Here is a 19081-nt window from a genome sequence, read left to right on the forward strand (position 1 = left end):
CCGGGAGCCAACCGGGCAGGCCCGGGGGTGAAGCCCCTCCAGGCTGGCCCCAGCAGCTGCGGTGGGTTTGGAGCCCCTGGATCCTGCCCGGCCTCGGGAAGGGGCTGGATGCTCTGGGGGGAGGGTGAGGAGGGGTCTCCCCCTTGCTCTGGGGAGGATTTGGGGGGTCCTGGGGCTGTTGGGGTGGGGGGAGCAGGGACCCTGTGCTCTCCCTGCCAGCACAGTGTAATCCTGGGATTAGGGGGCTGTAATTCCAGGATTAAGGGGCTGTAATCCCGGGATTTCCCTGTGCCAGCCCCAGCAGCAGCAGCATTAATCCCCTCTGGGGGGGCCCGGGGGGCTCAGCTGGGGCAGCACCCTGGGGCCCCCAGGGCTGGGGTTTGGGGACCCACGGAGGGTTTGGTTCATTTTGGGGGTTTGGTTCATTTTGGGGGTTGGGTTCACTTTTGCTCCCCCTCAGGACAAAGCTGAGGGGTGTGTGAGTGGCCAAAACCTGCCGCAGACCCCTTCAGCCACCGCCTGTCCCCAAAATGGGGCTGTTTGACCCCAAAAGAGCAGCCCTGGCCCATGGGCGGCACTGGGATCACACCAACAGCTGCTGGGAGTTCACTCCAAGCTCTCTCTGACCCCAAAATCAGCTCTAGAGCCCCGAGAACCCCTCCAGACCCACAGGACTTCCCAAATTCCCTCCCAGAAATCCTCCAGTCCCATCGGGGTGAGGAAAGGAGAGGAGAGGGAGGGAAAATCCACCTTTAATTGGGGTGGGGTCAGCACTGCCCGACGACCCTGAGCGGGCAAGGGGGCTCCTGGGGGGAGAGGAGACCTGGGGTGCCCGAGAAGGTTCTGGGGTGCCCGAGGAAGCCCTAGGGTGCCCAAGGGGGTTCTGGAATGCCCAGGGAGGTTCTGGGGTGCCCGGGGAGGCTCTGGGGTGCCCAAGGAAGCCCCAAGGTGCCCAGGGAGGCTCTGGGGTGCCCAGGGAGGCCCCAGGGAGGCTCTGGGGTGCCCAGGGAGGCTCTGGGAGTCGCTCAGAGCTCGGAGAAGAGCGGCTGCTCGCGGACACTGCCCAGCACGGGCGCGGGGCTGCGGCGGGGGCTGCCGCGGGGCTCCAGGGCGCTGACGAAGAAGAAGGGGATGTGGGAGATCCTCCCCGAGGACCAGCACTGCAGGGGACAGGGTGGGGCAGGGCTCAGAAATGGGGAAAACCCTTTGGGATGGAGCCCAGCCCCTGACCCGACTGTCAGGGAGTTACAGGAACTGTGAGGTTCCCCCTGAGCCTCCTTCTCTCCAGGCTGAGCCCCTTCCCCAGCTCCCTCAGCCCCCCAGAGCTCCAGGCCCTTCCCCAGCTCTGTTCCCCTCTCTGGACATGCCCCAGATCCCAAACTCCTTCCTAAATTGGGCTGTCCAGACCTGGACACGGCACTCGATGTGTGGCCACGGGGAGAAACAATCCCCTGCTCCTGCTGGCCACGCCAGCCCTGAGCCAGGCCAGGATCCCACCAGACTTTTGGGCCACCTGGGCACACCTGGGCACACCCCTCAGTCCCTCCAGGTCCCTTCTCAGGGACCAGGGAAGGTCCAACCCCTCCGTCCCCAAAACACAGGACCCAACCCTTGGGCTGGTTTAACCTCCTCTCCTTGGAGCCCACCCTGATCCCAGCCCCCTTCCCAGCGCCACCAGTGTCCCCTGGGACTGGGAGTGCCCCGGGGAGGGACTCACCACGGTCAGGAGGGCGCCCTGAGAGAAGCAGGGGTGGAAGGAGATGAGCTGGGGCCGGGCACCGCGCTCGCCCCGCACGAAGCCGCTGTGGGGTGGGGAAACAGCCAGGGTTAGGGGTGGGAAATGGGGGGTCTGGGGGGAAACAGCACCCTCGGGGAACTGGGGGGGTCTGGGGGGAAACAGCACCCTTGGGGAACTGGGGGGGTCTGGGGGAAACAGCACCTTCAGGGAACTGGGGGGGTCTGGGGTCTGAGGGGATGCACGGGGAAAGGACAACCCACAGCCAAGGGGGTGAGGTGGGGAACCCAATAAACCCAAACCCACCCAAAACCTGCTCTAACAAACCCAAACCCCCTTGCAATGAACCAAACCCATCCCAATGAACCCAAACCCACCCAAATCATCCAAAACCCCTGTAACAAACCCAAACCTACCCCAATGAACCCAAACCCCCTGCAATGAACCAAACCCATCCCAATGAACCCAAACCCACCCAAATCACCCAAAACCCCTGTAACAAACCCAAACCTACCCCAATGAACCCAAACCCACCCAAACCCCCACAATGAACCCAAACCCCCTGCAATGAACCAAACCCATCCCAATGAACTCAAACCCACCCAAATCACCCAAAACCCCTGTAACAAACCCAAACCCCCACAATGAACCCAAACCCACCCAAACCCCCTGTAACAAACCCAAACCCCCTGCAATGAACCCAAACCCACCCAAATGAACCCAAACCCACCCAAATGAACCCCAAAACCCCCTTACAATGAACCCAAACCCACCCAAATGAACCCCAAAACCCCCTTACAATGAACCCAAACCCACCCAAACCCCCTGTAACAAACCCAAAACCATCCAAATGAACCCAAACCCACCCAAATGAACCCAAACCCACCCAAATAAACCCAAACCCCCCGAGCCCCCACTCACCAGGGCAGCAGCTCGAAGACGGGGCTGTTGCGGGTGCGGAACACGGCCACGGCCGGGGGGCTGCCCGCACACTCGGGGCGTCCTGCGGGGGGACAGCAGCACCAGGGCTCTCCCTTGTGCCCCCTGTCCCTTCTGCTGCCAGGGCAGCAGGGAAGGGGGCAGGACTGACCTCTGATGATCACCGCCAGCCTCTCCCCGGTGGGGTCCCACACCATGGAATGAACCTCTCCTCCGATCCTGCCGCGGCACAAGTCCCCAAATTATGGGGCAGAGACCCCCTGGGTGTGCCCTGCCAGGAGGAGCAGGGACCCCCCCGTGCCCCACAGCCAGACCCACCTCTCCTCCCCGTAGAGGGTCTCGAAGGTGGTCTCGGACAGGTCTGCCACGATCGAGGCCGTCTTGGAGCCGCCCACCTGCCCCTGCATCTCCCCTGCCAGGGACAGACCCACGCTCCATCAATCCCCGCATTCCCCAGGTGATCATTCCTTCATTTCCTTCCCAGAGCAGCTGTGCTGGTGTCCCACGAGCGGCAGGGATGGAGGACAAGGGACAGCAAACACCAGGAGCCCCAAGCTGGCTCTGGAGCCTCCCTGAAATCCCTTCAAGATGCCACAGCTGCGACTGAGGAGCAGCGTGAGGGATGGAACACCTGAACTGCAGAGATTTCGCCCCAAAACGCCCCCTGTGTGTCCCAGCTCCTGTGGGGCCACCTGGGAACCCTCTCCCAGCCCTTGGGAAGCTCCAGGTGGGACAAACTCACCCCGGTACTCGGAGAAGGACAAGGAGTAGATGACGGACTCGCCCAGCACGGTGAAGAGCAGGCGGCTGCCATCGGGGCTCCAGCAGCCAGTCTGTGGGACAGTGTCACCCTGTCACCCTGCCACCCTGTCACCCTGTCACCGTGCCACCCTGTCTGTGGGACAGTGCCACCCTGTCACCCTGTCTGTAGGACAGTCACCCTGCCTGTGGGACAGTGCCACCCTGTCACCCTGCCACCCTGTCTGTGGGACAGTGCCACCCTGCCACCCTGTCACCCTGTCACTATGCCACCCTGTCACCCTGTCTGTGGGACAGTGCCACCCTGTCACCCTGTCACCCAGTATGTGGGACAGTGCCACCGTGCCTGTGGGACAGTACCACCCTGTCTGGAGTGTCTCAGGCTGGACAAAAGGAGGCTCACAAGGGACTTTTCACTCCCCAAGTCCTTGACAGGAGGGGACAGCCAAGGGACAAGAGGACACGGCCTCAGGCTGTGCCAGGAAAGGTTCAGGTTGGATTTTGGGAAGATTTTCACACAATTTGGATAAACTTCTACAATTTCTTGGGCTGGCTGCCCAAGGCAGGGGTGGAGTCCCCATTCCTGCTGGGATTTAAAAGCTCTGTGGATGTGGCACCTGGGGACAGGGGTCAGTGGTGGCCTTGGCAGTGCCAGGGGTTGGCCTGGGTGGTCCCAGAAGGCTTTTCCAGCCAAAATGATTCCCTGGGAGGGGAATGTCCCATCCTACCTGGCAGCGTCCCCTGATGGTGGGCCAGCGCTCACAGGTCCACATCTGGGCCTCCCACACCCTGCAGGAGAGCAGAACTCCTGGGAATTTGCCCCAATCCTGCTGCTCTGGGAATCCACCACGTCCAGACCCGTCCCCCAGCTCTGTCCCCACTGCAGGGGCAGAGGCAGGAGCAGGAGCAGGGGCAGGGGCAGGAGCAGGAGCAGATGTTGGGATCCAGGTGTTCTGGAGTGAGGATGAGGATGGGGATGAGGAACTCACCTGAACACAGCCGAGGGGGTGGCTGCCAGCACCTTGCTGCCATCAGGGGACCAGGCCAAGTAGGTGACACCGCCACCCCCAAACCACTGCAGCTGCACACAGGTCTCGGTGGACACGTCCCACACCTGGAGGGGACAAGGAGGTGACACCGAGATTAGGGATCACAGAGTGAAGATTTCAGGCCCTGGTGAAATCCCAGAGCTGCCACTGCCCGAGTGTCCCTGGGTGTCCCTTGGTGACCCCAGGGGTGTCCCCAGGAGGGTCCTCACCAGCATGGCCGTGTCCACGGGTGACGCCGAGAGCAGCCGCTCCCCGCTGGGCGCCCAGGCCAGGCTGGTGACAGGGCTGTGCCCGGGGCAGGACAGCACCTGGGCACAGCCCGAGGAGGGCCTGCACAGCAGGAGGGAGAAACCACCAGGATTTGGATTGGTGCTGGCCCAAAGCCAGCCCCAGCGCGGTGACAGTGGCGGGGAAGGGAAGGTGGGAGCTGTCACCTGGTGGAGAGGGAGGTGGGGTCCAGGTGCCACACGAGGACGCAGCTCTGGCAGGCCACGGCCAGGATGGAGGCACAGAGAGGCTTCCAGGCCATGGCGGCCACGTTCCTCTGCAGGCGGTGCTTCAGCGAGGGCACGGTGGCACTGCCGGGGGGGACAGGTGACACAGGTGGGGCACAGGTGGGGCACAGAGCCCTGGTGCAGCCACAGTGTCCCCTGCCAGCCCTGAGCGCAGTGAGGGGGGACAGCAGGGTGGGGAGGGGGTGTGCCCTGCCCTGTGCTTCCTGGGGAGGGGACAGGAATTCCCAGCCAGGTGACACCGGAGCGAGCCAGGGCACACCTGGTGTGACTGAGCCGAGGGGTCCCCAGTCCAGACAGGGCCCAGCTTGGGGACACCCGGGGGGGCTGCAGGAGCAGCCGGCAGAGTCTTCTCCTGAGCAGGGACTGGCATTCCCTGGGGGAGCAGGGAGACCTGGGGGACAGAGGACACTCAGCCCGTGTCCCCCCGGCTCTGTCACCACCCCCAGGGCTGTGTGACCCCCAGGATGTCCCCAGAGGAGGAGCAGGCAGGGAAAGGAAAGGCAAAGCTCTTGAGGCTCGGGGGAGAGCAGAGAGGGCTGAATGGGAGCCCAGGTGTGCCCAGGTGGGCGAGGAGGCCACGGGCAGCAGGCCCAGGGCAGTGCCCACCCCAGGACAAAGCCCCACCTGTTGGAGTTGTAGACACGGATGGAATCGTCCAGAAGAGCCACAGCAAATTTGTTGGTGTGGGGGTGCCAGGCGAAGGCCCGGACGGTGCAGCCGGCCCTGAGGGGGCACAGGGCAGGGTGAGACCCCCCAGCACTCCCTGGGCTGGCAAAGACCCCTCTCAGAGCCCCCAGGGAAATAAAACTTCCTTCTGCTGCTCAACGAGACCATTTTCTTTGAGAAATTCCCTGTTTCTGGGAATTTTTCACAGGGCTCTGCTGAGGGGCTGGTGACCATGGCCTGGGGGTGGAATTGGAAGGAATTTTCCAGGCTCTGATCTCCTTAAACCCTGATCCCTCTGTGACCAGGGCACACCAAGCAGGGCAGCCAGAGCCAGCAATGTTTGCCTTTAATGGCTGAGCCCACCCAAACGGGGCCATCCTGCCCTTGTACTCTCACCCTGGGGGGGGTCCCAGACCCCAGCATGGAGATTTTGGGACACCCAGGACTCACCAGTCCACGGCCTGGGAGAAGGCTGCGATCATGTCCTCACTGGTCAGCTGCAGGGAGAGGAGAGCACTGAGCTGGCAGCAGGGACCCCCAGTTCCCAGGGCCCCACCTGGATCTGGGCCCCTCTCGGAGCACCAAAAACCTTCCCAGTGGAGGAAGGAGCAGTGTCTGGAGCTGGGCATCACCAGGAGGAGCATTTTGGGGGGTGTTTTAATGGAGAAGGGACCACCCCCCACCCCAAATGGCTGCTCCCCTTGCTGGGGAAGGGTTCCTGGCTCCCACAGCAGCAGGGCTCAGCTGGAATGACTCACGGACAGGTGTGGGAACAGGGACCCGTGCAGCGAGGACAGCCAGCGGCACACGGCCAGCGCGTGGCTCGAGCCCGTGCGCAGCCACCGCAGCCCTGCAAAGGGCAAAGGGACCCTCAGCGTCCCTGCCAGCACCACGGGGGACACGGCAGGGACAGCAGGGCCGGCCAAAGCACCGCAGGGAGATCTCGGGGCAGCCCAAACTCACCCTCCTCCTCGGCGCTGGCCAGCTCCCGGAGCAGCCCGCAGAGCCCGGCGTCGCGCCTGCGGCGAGAGCGCGGTCACTGCCCGGCCCCTGCCCCTTCTGGGGACAGGCCTGGCTCTCTGGGGACAGGTCTGGCTCTCTGGGGACAGGCCTGGCTCTCTGGGGACAGGCCTGGCTCCTTGGGGACAGGTCTGGCTCTCTGGGGACAGGTCTGGCTCTCTGGGGACAGGTTTGGCTCTCTGAGGACAGGTCTGGCTCCTTGGGGACAGGTCTGGCTCTTTGGGGACAGGTCTGGCTCCTTGGGGACAGGTTCGGCTCTTTGGGGACAGGTCAGGCTTTCTGCGGCACTCACCAGGCGCTGAGGCAGCGCTTCCAGAGGGACTCGCGGTGGTGGATGAAGGGCGGGCGGGCGCTGGGCTCCAGGCGGCCGTGGGCCTTGAGGGGCTCCTTGGGCAGGGTCAGCACGGGCAGGTCGGGAACCTGCAGCACACACAGCCCCCCTGAGCCCCCCTGAGCCCGGGGGGACAAAGGCAGGGGGGCAAACGGCGAAGGGAGGAAAGCAGAGACACAAGGAGGGGTGAAGGAGCGGCCTGAGGGCGCCTGGAGAGAGCCCAGCAGAGGGGACAGAGCTCCAGCCACAGCTGAGGGGGACAAACGTGGCACCCCAAGGTTGGAGGGGGCTGGCAGGGCTCTAGAGCCAGGAGGGCTCACCTGGCCCGGGGGTCTCACCTGGCTCTGGAAGGCCAGCGGGAGCTGCTCGCTGAGGCGGCCGCAGACCAGGGCGTTGTTGAGCTCGTACAGGGTGACATCCCCAGGGGGAGGCGGCGGCGGGAACAGCCCCAGGGAGCACATGGCGGCACCGAGCCTGGGGGCGAGCCCGGCCCGGGGGGCGACAGCTGAAACCGCCACTGCCCTCGGCATGGGCCGGCTCCAGGCCGGCGACCCTTCCCCCCGTCCTTCCGCCCCTCACAACCCCCGGTGCCCCCGGCTCTCCCTCACCCGCTGCCCGCCCTCAGCCCCCGGCGCCGCCATCTTGGCTCCCCTCACCCCTTCCCGCTCCCGCTTCGCGCCAATCGCCGCCGCGCGCCGCCCTCGCGGCTCCGGGCGCGTGAGGGAGGGGAATTAAAAGGGCTGCGGCTCTCGTCAGAAATGCGCGGAGTCCTCGCTGAGGGATAACGCCGCGCTCCCCGATTTCCCTCCGCGGCGGGGAGAGAATATCAGCGTCCCCTGCACAGCCGCGCTCCACCGCTGACATAGTGGCTCTCCGGTTGTAGCGAGAATTGATGAAAATCGTTCCACATGGTGTTGCTGTCGTTGCCCCTTTAAGAGAGGCGGAGTCTCCTTTGAGGGGCGGGGCGGGGAGGCGTGTACAGTCGACGGGTCACGTGGTGTCCGAGTGGGGCTGCGCTGGGACCGGGACCGGGACGGGGATCGGGACCGGCACCGGCACCGGGACGGGGACGGGGATCGGGACCGGGCCCCACCCGGGGCACCCCCGTGTCCCGCGGGCACCCCCCGTGCCCCGCAACCCCCGTCCCGGACCCCCTCTTGCGCTCCCGCGGCATCCCGGTCCCCTGCGCTCCCGTGTCCCCGGTGCCACCTTCCCCCGGTGTCCCCTCTCGCGGGTGCCCCTGTCCGTTCTCCCCGTGTCCCCCGAGTGCCGCTCCCGCCTCGTGCCCCCCCTTGGCTCGTTCCCAGCCCCTCTCCCGGGGCTCCCGCTTTTCTCGTGTTTATCCCCGTGTTTTCCTTAGCGGCCGCAAGAGTTATTTTAATTTTCTCAGGATATTAAATAAAGGCGGCGGGGGGAGCTGCGGCGGGGGGCCCCACATTCCTCGCCCGTTACGGAGCGAGCGGGGTTCGATAGGAGACGACGATTTGGGATGGCGCCGACATCAGAGCCACCGCAGGGCTGGCGTGGCCTCGTGGCGTCCCTCGGACCCCCCCAAACGCGGCTGATGGGGCAGCGAGACAGGAAAAGAGGCGCTGGTGGCGGAGGGGGGGTCCCCGGTGGGGTTGGGGGGGTCGCTGGATGGGGTTGGGCTCTGTGGTTTGGGAGGCTCCGGGCGGTCGAGCCCTCGGTGGCCGCCGGGCCGGGGTTTGGCTCCGGGACGTGGCTCCTTGCCCTGCTTGGCACCGGCCCACCCACGGCGAGCAGGGCCGGAGTTCTGGGGGAAAGCCCCGAAATGGGCAAATTTGGGTCGGAGAGGGTGTGGCTGGCTTGGGGGGCTACATGGAGAGGTGGCACTGCCACTCGAAATCCCCCCGGGAGCCACCCTGGGGTCAGCTCTGCTGGTGGCACTGAGCTCCGGCCGCTCCCTCCGTGCCTCAGTTTCCCCACCCGGTGTCCCCGCTTTCCCTGGGGACAGCTGGGTCCTGGCCAGCTCGTGGCCACCGTGACTCACCCGGGGCTGGCACGGCGACCTGCTGCCACCCCTGTGCCTGTCCCCCCGCGGGCCACGGGTGCCAGCAGCGGCTCCCCCGCTCCGTGCTGGCATTGGAGCTCGTTTCCGCCTCCTGTTGCCTTTTTCCGTGGCTTTTTGGGTTGGTTTTATTTTTTTTTTCAGGAAAAGCCCCAAACCAGGGCTGAGCGCATCAAAGGGCTGGCGGGAGCCCAGGGCAGGGGGAGGGGGAGTGCAGTGGGGTCCCCGCCAGCCCACAGCGCCCAAAATTGGGGTGTCCTCGGGGACACGTGGCCCCGCCGCATGCCCGGTGCTGCCACGTGGGCCCTGGGATGTGTCTGGGGGAAACTGAGGCACAGGGCCTTGCACACGCGTGTTCCCGTGCACACACGATGGCCCTGGGAGTGGGGACGCGGCCAGGCAGGGTGAGGCTGGCAGGGGACAATACTGCCAGGCCCCCCAGGCTGTCCCTGAGGTTGGGGACAGGGGGACATGGCACAGGGAGACATGGGGGACGGGGTCTTGGGGACACAGGGCCATGGGGAAAAGGAGACCATAGGGAGCACAGGGGACATGAAGACATGGGGACAAGGAGGCCATGGGGACCACAGAGGACATGGGGACATGGGGACAAGGAGGCCATGGGGAGCACAGGGGACATGGGGACATGGGGAAGGGGAGAGGCACAGGATATGGCACCCCAGGGGCTGAGGACAAGGGGACAGCCCAGCTTGTCCCCAACCCTGCCACCCCCAGAGAGGGAGGACACAGCGACCCTGAGCAGGCCCGTGTCCCCCCACCCCCCCGTGCCTCAGTTTCCCTGGGAGCCCTGCAGGGAGGAGAAGCCGAGCACATCCCTGTGATGAAGCCTGCAGAAGGGGGGCCTGGCTCCACTCTCAATCCTTTTATTGCTTTTTTTTCCGGGGGGGGCAGGAGGGGCAGGCAGCTAAAAAAAGTGGGGGGGGGACACACGTTACATTAGCACTGATGAACCAGGCCGGGGGAGGGGGGCAAACCCTGTCCCTGAGTGCGGGGGGCGAGGCGAGGGCTGGGGGGCGAGAAGGGCTGGGGGAGGTGGAAGGGAAAACAGAAAAGGGGGGGGGTCTCACCTTGACACCCCCCCGTGAACCCCAGAGCGCTCGGAGAGCCCCCCCATAATTTAAGACATAAATTAGAATGGCTAACGAGGAGCTGGGGAACTGAGGGGAGGGGGCTTGGGGGGGAGCAGCACCCCGTAATAAATATCCCCAGCGGCGAGGAGGAGGAGGAGGATGAAGATGAAGGCGGAAAGGCTCAAATCTCCAACAAACTCCCGGCCTCGGGGCTGCCGCCGTCCTTGGCGGGCGAGGCGGGCGGCGGCCGGGGGGACGCGGGGGGCTGCTCGGCGCCGGGGGGCGGCTTGGGGGGGCCGGGGTCGGCGTGGGTCTTCTGGTGCTTGCTGAGGTGGTCGCTGCGGGTGAAGCGCTTGCTGCACAGCAGGCAGGTGAACTTCTTCTCTCGCGTGTGGGTCCGGACGTGGCGCTCCAGCTCGTCGGAGCGGGTGAAGCGCTTCCCGCAGAAGAGCCAGTTGCACACGAAGGGCCGCTCCCCCGTGTGCCAGCGCAGGTGCGCCTTCAGGTGCGAGGCTTTGCCGTACACCTTGCCGCAGCCCGGGATGTGGCAGCTGTGCACCGGCTTCCGCCGCGACCCCGCCGGGCCCCCGAGCCGCTCCAGCTCCTGGCAGTTGGGACAATCGCACGCCGGGCGTCCCCCCAAGGAGCCGCCGCGGGGACCCTTCGGGGTCTCGCCCGGCGCGGGTTTAGGGGTGGGGGGCGCCGCGGGGGCGTTGGTGTAAGGAGGGGGGTTCAGAGCGCCGAAATCGGAGCCGTAGGTGGGCAGGGGGGGGCTGAGGGTGGGCTGGCCCTGCAGCGAGCCCTGCAGCCCCTCGGCGCCCGCCGGCCCCCCCAGCCAGCCCCCGTTGGGGTGCACATCCCACCAGGACGGGGCGGCGGGCCCGGAGCCCCCCGGGAGCCCCCCGCCGATGCCGCCCTTGTACCAGGAGCCGTAGGGGTGCGGCATCTCCAGCGAGGGGTACACCCCGGGCAGGCACTCGCCCGCAGGGTGGCCCTTGGCCGCCACCACCACCGGGGCCCCCAGCACCTCCTGGGCGCCCGAGGGGGCTGGGAAGGGGTGCCCGAAGGGGCCGTAGTCGGGGCCGTAGGGGCCGGGGGAGGCCTGGGGGCTGGCGGACGGCGACAGCAGCCCCGGGGCGCTGGGGAAGGCGGCGGCGTAGGAGTCACCCATGGCGGCGGCGGCGGCGGCGGCGGCACCCCGAGGAGTGGGGGGCGATGTCAGCGGGGACACCCCGAGGAGTGGGGGGCGATGTCAGCGGGGACACCCCAAAGAGTGGGGGGCGATGTCAGCGGGGACACCCCGAGGAGGGGGAGCGATGTCAGCGGGGACACCCCGAGGTGCGGGGGGCGATGTCAGCGGGGACACCCCGAGGAGTGGGGGGCGATGTCAGCGGGGACACCCCGAGGAGTGGGGGGCGATGTCAGCGGGGACACCCCGAGGAGTGGGGGGCGATGTCAGCGGGGACACCCCGAGGAGAGGGGGCGATGTCAGCGCGGGCTCGCGGCCATGGCACTTGGCAGCCTGTGGAAAAGGAGAACGGGGCTTGAAGGTTCCGAGGGGCACCGTCCTGGGGGTCAGCACTGGGGGCAGCTGTATTTTGGGGTGTCAGCCCCGCTGGGGCACCCAGCAGCAGACCCCAGCCCCACGATTCACACCACCCCCAACGCTCCCCATCCCCTGTGCCTCAGTTTCCCCCCACAGAGCTGAGGCCACCCCACCAACCCCCAGCCCCGCATCCCCCCCAAAGGGGCTCCTCCGGGGGCTGCTGTGGGGTTGTGCCGGTGGCAGGGCCTCCCCCCACCCCCAATCTCGGCTCCTTCTGCCTTTATGGCCTTTTAATCGAATTATGCTGTGGCCTCCCCCTCCCCGGGTGACTTCCTCTGCTTTTATACCCGTCATGGCTTTCAGCTGCGCGGGCTGCCCGGGGTGTCGTGAGCTGGCCCTCACCCCCATCACCCCCGGCCTTCCCTTTATTTTAATTTTTCTTTTTTAAATTAATCTCTTCACCCACTTTGGTGCATTTCCACTTTGCCTTTTTTATTTGTTTGGGAGTTTTTTTAGGGTGTCCCCCCCCCTCGCCCCCCCTTTCTTTTTTTTTTTTTCCTTTTTTTTTTTTTCCGTGGTTTTTGCGCCTATTTTTACGCCGGCCCCGGCCGTGGCCGCAAGCGCGCTCCCGGTTTTCCAAGGATAACAAGGGCCAGGCCTGTGCCCCGGGAACGCTGCCCTGCCGCGAGAGCCGAGGTAATTAAAACCAGGGCGAGCGGCAAACGGAGGCGCACGCTTAAAATAGTGTCAAACTCCCATAAATCAGCTCCGCTTGCGCCGGGAAATTAAGGAGCAGGGAAGGAGCCCCGGGAGCGGCGGGCTGAGCGCGGCGTGAGCTCGCGGCACGAGGGTGACAGTCCCTTTGTGGCTGGCTCAGGGAGCTTGACCCCTCCCATGTCCCCTCCCGGCGTGGGGAGGGGTCCGGCCCCTGCTCTGGGGGTCTGCACTCCCAAATTCTGGGTCCCAACCTCCCGGTCTCCTGTCACTGACCACCCGTGTCCAGTTCCCCATTCCCTGTCCCCTTGTCCCCCAGTCCCTGGTCCCCTAAGTCCGCAGTTTCTTGGTCCCCAAACCCGGTGCCTGTCCCCAAGCCCCATCCCTGGTTCCTAGTGTCCCCACAGCCCTTGCCTCAGTTTCCCTCGCCCTGTCAGTGCCACCCCCTGTCCCCTGAGCCCGAGGACACCTGGGCCTGGCTCCTGTGCAGTGGCGCTGTCCCCAGCCAGGGGGACACTTCGGGGTGACAGTGGCACTCGGCACCATCCCCTGTCCCTGTGCCCCCTCTGGGGATGGCAGGGCAGTCCCTGCTGGGGCAGGGGACACCCGTGTCCCCGGCACAGGGACCGCAGGGGATGCTCGGGGCCCACACAGGTCCCTGTCCTTGGGGTGGGGGGTCCCATATCCCAGGGGGCTCCCCCATCCTGGAGCGAGTCTGCCACCCCGTGGGTCCTCCCTGCCCCAGAGCGGGGATCCCCCATCCCAAAGTGTCCCTGTCCCAGAGGGGGATCCCCCATCCCAAAGGGTCCCTGTCCCAGAGGGGGATCCCCCATCCCACAGTGTCCCTGTCCCTCAGGGGGATCCCCCACCCCAAAGTGTCCCTATCTCTCAGGGGGATCCCCTGCCCCAAAGTGTCCCTGTCCCTCAGGGGGATCCCCCACCCCAAAGTGTCCCTGTCCCTCCAGGAGGATCCCCCATCCCACAGTGTCCCTGTCCCTCAGGGGGATCCCCCACCCCACAGCGTCCCTGTCCCAGAGGGGGATCCCCCACCCCAAAGTGTCCCTGTCCCAGAGGGGGATCCCCCACCCCAAAGTGTCCCTGTCCCAGAGGGGGATCCCCCATCCCACAGTGTCCCTGTCCCAGAGGGGGATCCCCCATCCCACAGGGTCCCCGTCCCTCAGGGGGATCCCCCACCCCGTGTTCCTCTCTCCCGCGGTCCCGGTCCCGGGGCAGTGTCCCCCATCCCGAAGGGTCCCGGGGGTCCTTACCGCGCTCCGGGGATGCCGGCGGTGGGTCCTGCCCGCGGGGGTGCCGCTGTCGCGCTGTCGCGCTGTCGCGCTGTCGCGGTGTGCCGCTGTCCCGGGATGCCGGTGTCCCGGGATGCCGGGGCTCGCTGCGGAGGGAGGGACGGAGGGAGAGGGAGGGAGAGGGAGGGACGGAGCACCGCGGCCGCCGCCCGCCCCGCTGTGCCGCTGCGGCGGGGCTGGGCCGGGCCGGGACCGGGGCCGGGAGCGGGAGCCCGGCCCCGAACCGCCCCCAGCCGGGGGGGCCGGGGGACCGCGGGAAGGGGGGCAGGGGAAGGGGAAGGGGAAAAGGAAAGGAGGAAGGAAAAGATGAGAGGGGGAAAGAAAAGGGGGAGAGAAGAGAAAGGGGGAAAAGAACAAGGAATTGGAAGAGGGAAATAAGTTGGAGAGAAAAGGAGAGAGAGAAAAGAGATGAGGAGGAAAGGAAAAGAGAGGAAAGGAAAAAGGAAATGAAAAAGGGAGGGAAGAGAAATGAAAAATTATATAAGGAAATGGAAGAAAAATGAAAGAAAAAGTTGTGAAGGGAGGAAGATGAGGAGGCTGAGAGCTGGAGGAAGGAGAGGAGAGAAGGGACAGGGACCAGTGTGGGGAAAAAGAAAGAGAAGAGTGGGGAGAGAGAAGGAAGGGAAAGGAGGGAAAAGGAAAGGAGAATAAGAGGGAAATAAGAGGAGGAAAAGGGGAAGGGAAAGGAGGGAGAGGGGGAGAAGGGGTGGACAGGAGGAAAAGGAGGAGGAAGGGGCTGGGAAGGGGAAGTGGATGAGTAGGAAAAGAGCTGGAGAGGAGAGAAGGAAAGAAGGAATAGATGGATGGGGAGGGGAGGGGGGACAAAGGGACAAAGGAGGACAGGACAACTGGGGCACCCAGAGGCCTGTGACCCCAGAAGGTGCCAGGATGGAGCAGGGATGGGGACGGGGACAGGAGGGGACAACTGATGGGAATGAGAGGGACGTGGGCTGGAGCTTCAGGAATGGGGTCAGAGGTGTGGGGATGGGGACAGGAGTTGGGAATGGAGCAGGGATGGGGCTGGAGGGACCAGGGATGGGGTCAGAGCCGGGTCCTGAAGGAACAGAGCTGGGGACAGGGACAGGGGACATGTGCAGGGGGTCAGGGACACACATGGCTCTGGCTATGGGGCTGGGGACCCCCTGTGCCTCAGTTTCCCCCATGAAGGAATTGTTCCAACTGCTCTTTCCCCCTGCCTTTTTTTTAAATTTTATTACTCCCCCATCGCTCCGGTTTTCTTGCCGCTTTCCCCCGTGCCCGTTTCCCCCGCCGGGGCCGGCCGGAGCCAGCGGGGCCCTTTCCCAGCCCTGAGTCAGGGCTTTCCGCTCCGCAGCCGCCGGCGCCGCCGAAGGCCACAACCACCGGCCCCCCCTCGCTGGGGCTTCCACTGCCCGCAAACTGGGAGCAAACTGGGACGGCCACTCCAGCCCTCCTCCTCCTCCTCAGCCAGCGCGGCGTGGGATGGGGGGGTACCCCATGGATTTTTTGGGGGGTTTCACTCCCACCGGGTCCGGCTCCCGGCGGGGTCCGGCGCTGCCCGAACGGCCGGGCTGGGCTGGGGGTGTCAGCTGGGGCGGGGGTCTCTCCGCGGCTCGGGGGCGGTGGGGACCCCCCCCGTGTGCCCCGGGACCCTTCAAAGCGCGGCGGCCGCGCGGGGGGGCGGCGGCGGGGGCTGATTACAGGGCGGCGCCGGGCTCGGCCGCCCACGGCCCCGCGGCCGCGCCGGGCCCCCGCAATTACCCGGTATTTATACCCGGCCGGACGCCGGGACCTCGCCAGCGCGGGGGGGACACGGAGCGGGGGGGCTCCGTCCCCGGGCAGCCGGCCAGCCACCGTCCGTCTGTCCATCCCTCCCTCCGTCCTCCTCTCCATCCCTCCTTCCCATCCCTCCCTCCCTCCTCTGCCTCATTCACCCCATCCATCAGCCTGGCTCAGGAACTGACGCGAATTTGAGGGGGCTCAGCCCCTCTGTCCCAAGCCTGGGGGGATCTCAGCCCCGCCATGACACGAGTTTGGGGGTCTCAGCCCCCTGAGATGAGTCCGGAGGGGTCTCAGCGGGGCTGGAGGTGTCCCTGTCCCCACCGCGGTCCCCAGGGCCAGGCAAAGCCCCCTGCCCAGCGCGGGGGTCCCGGCAGCGCTGTCCCCCCCGACCCCCGCGGTGACGGCGGGGGCACCAAGCGGAACGGGCCCGGGGTGACCCCCGCGTCCCCCAGCCCTCACCTGGCGCGGTGTCCCCCCGTGTCCCCCCGGCCCGGCCCGGCCCGGCCCGGCCCGGCCCCGCCCGCCCTCTCCGGCCCCCGGATGTTTCCCTTGCGGTCGGAGGCCCCGAAATAGCCCAGCCCCCGCGCTGGGTGCGCCGGCCACGGCCGCCCACGGGCCCCGCGGGACCGGGGGGGCCGGGGGAGGCTCCGAGGGCTCGGAACGGGGCTGAGCTCCCCCCCAACCCCCCAGCACCACCCACGGGGGGCACCCCGGTGTTCGGAGCCCCCCGGCATCACAGAGGTGGGGGACGGGGAGGGTCCGCGGGGCAGGAGGAGCCAGGGGACGTGTGGGGACATGGGGGCTGGATGGAAACCGGGGACCTGCAGGGACGGAGGGGCACCCGGAATGGGGCTGGGGGCTTCCCACCCACGGGGAAGCCAGGCCAGGGTGGCCCCAGGGCTGAGCTGCGCCCACGGCCCCGGTGTTTCCTCCCACCCTTTAATTATCCCGGAATTATCCCTGGAAATAACCGCGGGGGGCGGGGGGACACGGGCAGCGAGCCGGGACCGACCCCCGGCGGGGACAGACGGACAGAGCCCAGCCGGGCAGAGCCCAGAGGGCAGCGCTGCCCCTGGGGGGGGACACGGGTGGCCGCGGGGGGACAGGGGTGACCGCTGGGGGACAGGGGTGGTCCGCGTTCCCCCCGTGTCCCCCCCGCCATGTGGCTCCCATTGCGCTGCGGTGCCGAAGCCACATCAGAGCGGCGGCAGCCGCGGGGGCGGCACCGGGGGCCCGACCCCCCCTCCGGCTGCCGGAGGACCCCCCCCAAGCTGCCACCGTGCCCCGTGTCCCCTCCGAGCTGCCAAAGACCCCCCCCCAATGCAAATCCGGGGTACCCCACGTGCCCCCCAAGCTGCCAGGGTCCCCCCAGGCCCTGTGACCCCCCCGGTCCCCCCGCCCGTCGCTGTCCCCGGGCCGGGCCGCCCTGGCTCGCGCCGCGCTGCATTTCTGCGGTTCCCAACCCAAAATTGCTGGGAGTCGCCCGGCGTCGCCCTGATTCCTCCGCGGCCGCGACCTGCCGGGGGAGGGGGAGGACCCAGAGGGACAATCGGGGGGTGGCAGCGGGGGTGGGGCACCCCAGGCTGGCCCCTCTGCCCCCCCCAGTGCTCCCAGTTTGCCCCCAGTCCAAGGCTGAGGGTTCCTCTGTCCCCGTCTGGTGTCCCCTGAGTGGCCAGCGGGAGGTGGGGACAGGGACACGGATGGGGACAGGACAGGCGTGGGGACAGCAGCAGAGGGAGCGCAGGGACAGTGACAGAGTTGGGGACACTTTTGGGGACACAGGATAGGACAGCACCCTGATGTGAGAACCCTGGGGACAGGACACGGCTGAGAATAGGGTTGGGGACAGAACAGGGCAGGGATGGGGGCACTGTTTGGGACAGGACAGGGCAGCTTTGGGGACACTGCTGGGGACAAGACAGGACTGGGGACACTGCTAGAGACACGCTTGGGGGCAGGACAGGGTCGGTGACAGTGTTGGTGCCACGGCAGCACTGGTGACAGTCAGTGCCAGGACCCACCATGGTGACAGGTGACAGGACACTGTTGGTGACACTATTGGTGACAGTCAGTGCCAGGTCCCACTGTGGCAGGTGAAAGGACATGGCTGGTGACACTGGTGGTGACAATCGGTGACAGTTGGTGTCACTGTTGGTGACACTGTTGGTGACGGTGACATTGTTGGTGACAGTCAGTGATAGTCGGTGCCCGGGTCCTGCCATGGCAGGTGACAGGACACTGTCAGTGACACTGTCGGTGACAATCGGTGACACTGTCGGTGACACTGTCGGTGACAGTCGGTGACAGTCGGTGACAGTCGGTGCCCGGTCCCGCCGTGGCGCCCCCGCCAGGCGGCAGCAAAGCCTCGGGCCCGGGGGCGGCACCGCCCGGCCGCGACCACCGGGGGGCGCCTGGGGACACTGGGGAGGGGTCCCGGGGGGACAGTGAGGGGTTAATGGTGGCACTGGGGACACTGGGGAGGGGGACAATGAGGGGTTAATGGTGGCACTGGGGGCACTGGGGAGGGGAGGGACAGTGAGGGGTTAATGGTGGCACTGGGGACACTGGGGAGAGGGACAGTGAGGGGTTAATGGTGGCACTGGGGACACTGGGGAGGTCCCCATGTGGGGCAGTGAAGGGTAAATAGGGGGAGGTCTCTTGGAGGGAAATGAGAGGTTAATTGGGGCTGTTAATTGGGGGAGCCCCGATGGGGCTTTGAGTGCTAATGGTGGCAGTTGGGCGACAAGGGGACTGGAGGGGACAAGGACCCGACTGGGACTAACGGGGTCAGGGGGCTTAAACAAGGGGGGGGGGTCTAACGGGGGCAGGTCCTGCCGGGCCCCCCTCGACCCGCCCGGCCCAGCCCAGCCCAGCGCAGCCCCCCGGGGCTCAGGGCGGTGACAGGACGGGGACAGCCCCGGGGACAGGACCGGGACGGTCCCGGTGACAGGACGGGGACGGTCCCGGTGTCCCCCAGCCCTGGGCAGGGCCTGCTGGGCCCTTTTGCCCCCAGTGCAGGTGACGAGGGGACACCGAGCGACCCCAATGGTGTGTAGGGAGCAGGACGAGGACAGGGCAGGGACAGGGACAGGGCAGGGACAGGGACAGGGCAGGGACAGGTTGTCCCCAAGCCCCGTCAGGTGCGGGGCCGAGGCCGCGGAGCCTCCCCGGGCTGCGGGGCGGGAATTGGGCCGAAAACACCGGGAAATGGGCAGGTCACGGACGGGGGGTGGCGGTTCTGATGCTGGAAAGCGGAGCCGACGCCACTGCGTGTCCCCTGCTGTCCCCTCCGCGGTGTGTCGCTGGCCGCGGGCCCCGCTCGCCCCCACGCCGCTCGTTTTGCTGTGAAATGAAGGATCTGGCCCCAAATCCCGCAACGCCCCCAAACTCCCCAAGCACCGTTCCCGGGGCAAGGGCAGCCCGGGCTCGCCGCTGTAGCGCCCGCCGTGTCGGGACAGGGCTGGGCGATGTCGTGACAGGGCTCTGGGGATTCACACAGCGCCGCGGGCCCGTGAGGACGTGTCGCACCGCCATGGCGGCGGTCGCGACACGGCCGAGCCGTCTTCCGGCTTAGAACGGGGACTCAGGGAGGGAAGAGCTGGACGTAACCCGCGGGACC

The 19081-nt window shown here is 66.7% G+C and overlaps 2 protein-coding genes across 3 annotated transcripts; both read right to left on the minus strand.

Annotated features, from left to right (window-relative positions):
* Positions 1-766: 766 nt before the first annotated feature.
* Positions 767-7803, minus strand: AAAS (aladin WD repeat nucleoporin). Of its 2 annotated transcripts, XM_084223581.1 has the most exons (17): positions 7671-7803; positions 7353-7488; positions 6976-7103; positions 6627-6682; positions 6422-6513; positions 6114-6160; positions 5622-5720; positions 4917-5060; positions 4692-4812; positions 4423-4547; positions 4162-4222; positions 3417-3507; positions 2993-3086; positions 2826-2893; positions 2657-2738; positions 1718-1802; positions 767-1160 (listed from the first exon to the last, which is right to left on the minus strand). In XM_084223581.1, the coding sequence occupies exons 2-17, from the start codon at positions 7473-7475 to the stop codon at positions 1026-1028; spliced, it is 1551 nt and encodes a 516-aa protein (XP_084079707.1). In that variant the 5' UTR covers positions 7476-7488; positions 7671-7803; the 3' UTR covers positions 767-1025. The 2 variants fall into 2 exon arrangements, with proteins under 2 accessions (XP_084079707.1, XP_084079706.1); XM_084223580.1 differs by lacking the exon at positions 7671-7803 and having other exon boundaries at positions 7353-7561.
* A 2512-nt stretch (positions 7804-10315) lies between these two features.
* On the minus strand, positions 10316-11305 carry SP7 (Sp7 transcription factor; the record flags this gene model as incomplete). Its single annotated transcript, XM_084223625.1, has 1 exon — positions 10316-11305. The coding sequence occupies one exon, from the start codon at positions 11303-11305 to the stop codon at positions 10316-10318; it is 990 nt and encodes a 329-aa protein (XP_084079751.1).
* Between the last annotated feature and the right edge of the window lie 7776 nt (positions 11306-19081).

Source organism: Fringilla coelebs (genome assembly GCF_963513975.1).
Source record: "Fringilla coelebs genome assembly, chromosome: 30".
Classification (NCBI taxonomy): domain Eukaryota; kingdom Metazoa; phylum Chordata; class Aves; order Passeriformes; family Fringillidae; genus Fringilla; species Fringilla coelebs.